The sequence below is a fragment of the Myotis davidii genome, unplaced genomic scaffold (assembly GCF_000327345.1).
Source record: "Myotis davidii unplaced genomic scaffold, ASM32734v1 scaffold299, whole genome shotgun sequence".
Lineage (NCBI taxonomy): Eukaryota > Metazoa > Chordata > Mammalia > Chiroptera > Vespertilionidae > Myotis > Myotis davidii.
In genome coordinates this window covers 5,377,399-5,378,157 of record NW_006293088.1, presented here as the reverse complement: position 1 = coordinate 5,378,157, position 759 = coordinate 5,377,399, and the positions used below count along the sequence as shown (strand labels likewise).

The 759-nt window shown below is 65.0% G+C and overlaps 1 protein-coding gene across 1 annotated transcript in view; it reads right to left on the bottom strand.

Moving 5' to 3' along the window:
- Positions 1-232, bottom strand: part of FBXO2 (F-box protein 2) — a 5,445-nt gene extending 5,213 nt beyond the window's left edge. The window contains exon 1 of the mRNA XM_015565938.1: positions 188-232. Within this exon, the coding sequence (XP_015421424.1) occupies positions 188-209 (22 nt within the window). The 5' untranslated portion in view covers positions 210-232. The remainder of the gene's footprint in view (positions 1-187) is intronic.
- Between the last annotated feature and the right edge of the window lie 527 nt (positions 233-759).

Here is a 759-nt window from a genome sequence, read left to right as displayed (position 1 = left end):
CCCCCAGCCAAACCAAGATACCCGACAGGGGACTGCACTCTAGAGACGGTCTCAAGGACTTTCTTAGGTAAAAGTTTGCGGCGCTGGGTTTGGGTTGCCCACCTCCCCACCGCTACCCCGCATCTCTCCAGCGCTCGCCCGCCGGTCCCGGTCTCCCCTCCCAGACTGAGCGCGTGGGCCCGGCTACCTGGGTCCCCGTCTCCGTCCATCGCTGCGGAGGGCGATCCCGAGGGAAGGATGGGGTGGGGAGAGGCTGGTAACCCCAAGAAATCCATGGGGATTCAGGCAGCTCACCGGCCAGAGCTGGCAAATGGGAGAAGTTGACGGAAGAAGAGGGCTTGCAGCCTCCTGCATCCCAGATGCGTCCCAGGCCCCAGCCCTATGGGCCTCGGAAAGCCGGAGGTGGGAACGTGGGATTTCGCCTCTGCTGTCTCCTGGGTAAATGGGACCAGGAGTCCTCCCTCCCTGCTGTCACCTCTCGAGTCCTCCAGCCAAACCAAGACACCCGACAGAGGACTGCACTCTAGAGACGGTCTCAAGGACTTCCTCAGGTAAAAGTTTGCGGCGCTGGGTTTGGGCTGCCCACCTCCCCCTCCGGGGGTGGCTGCTGGGAGGAGGAGGCAGAGGGCAGGGAGTCTAGGTCATGCGGAGGGTGCGGGGCGGGCGGCCCAGCAAAGGGGAGGGGCAGAGGCTCCTCCCGGCACCCCCCAACCCGGGTAATTTTCCTATTTCCCGATGGGGGGCGCGTCCCGGGCCGCC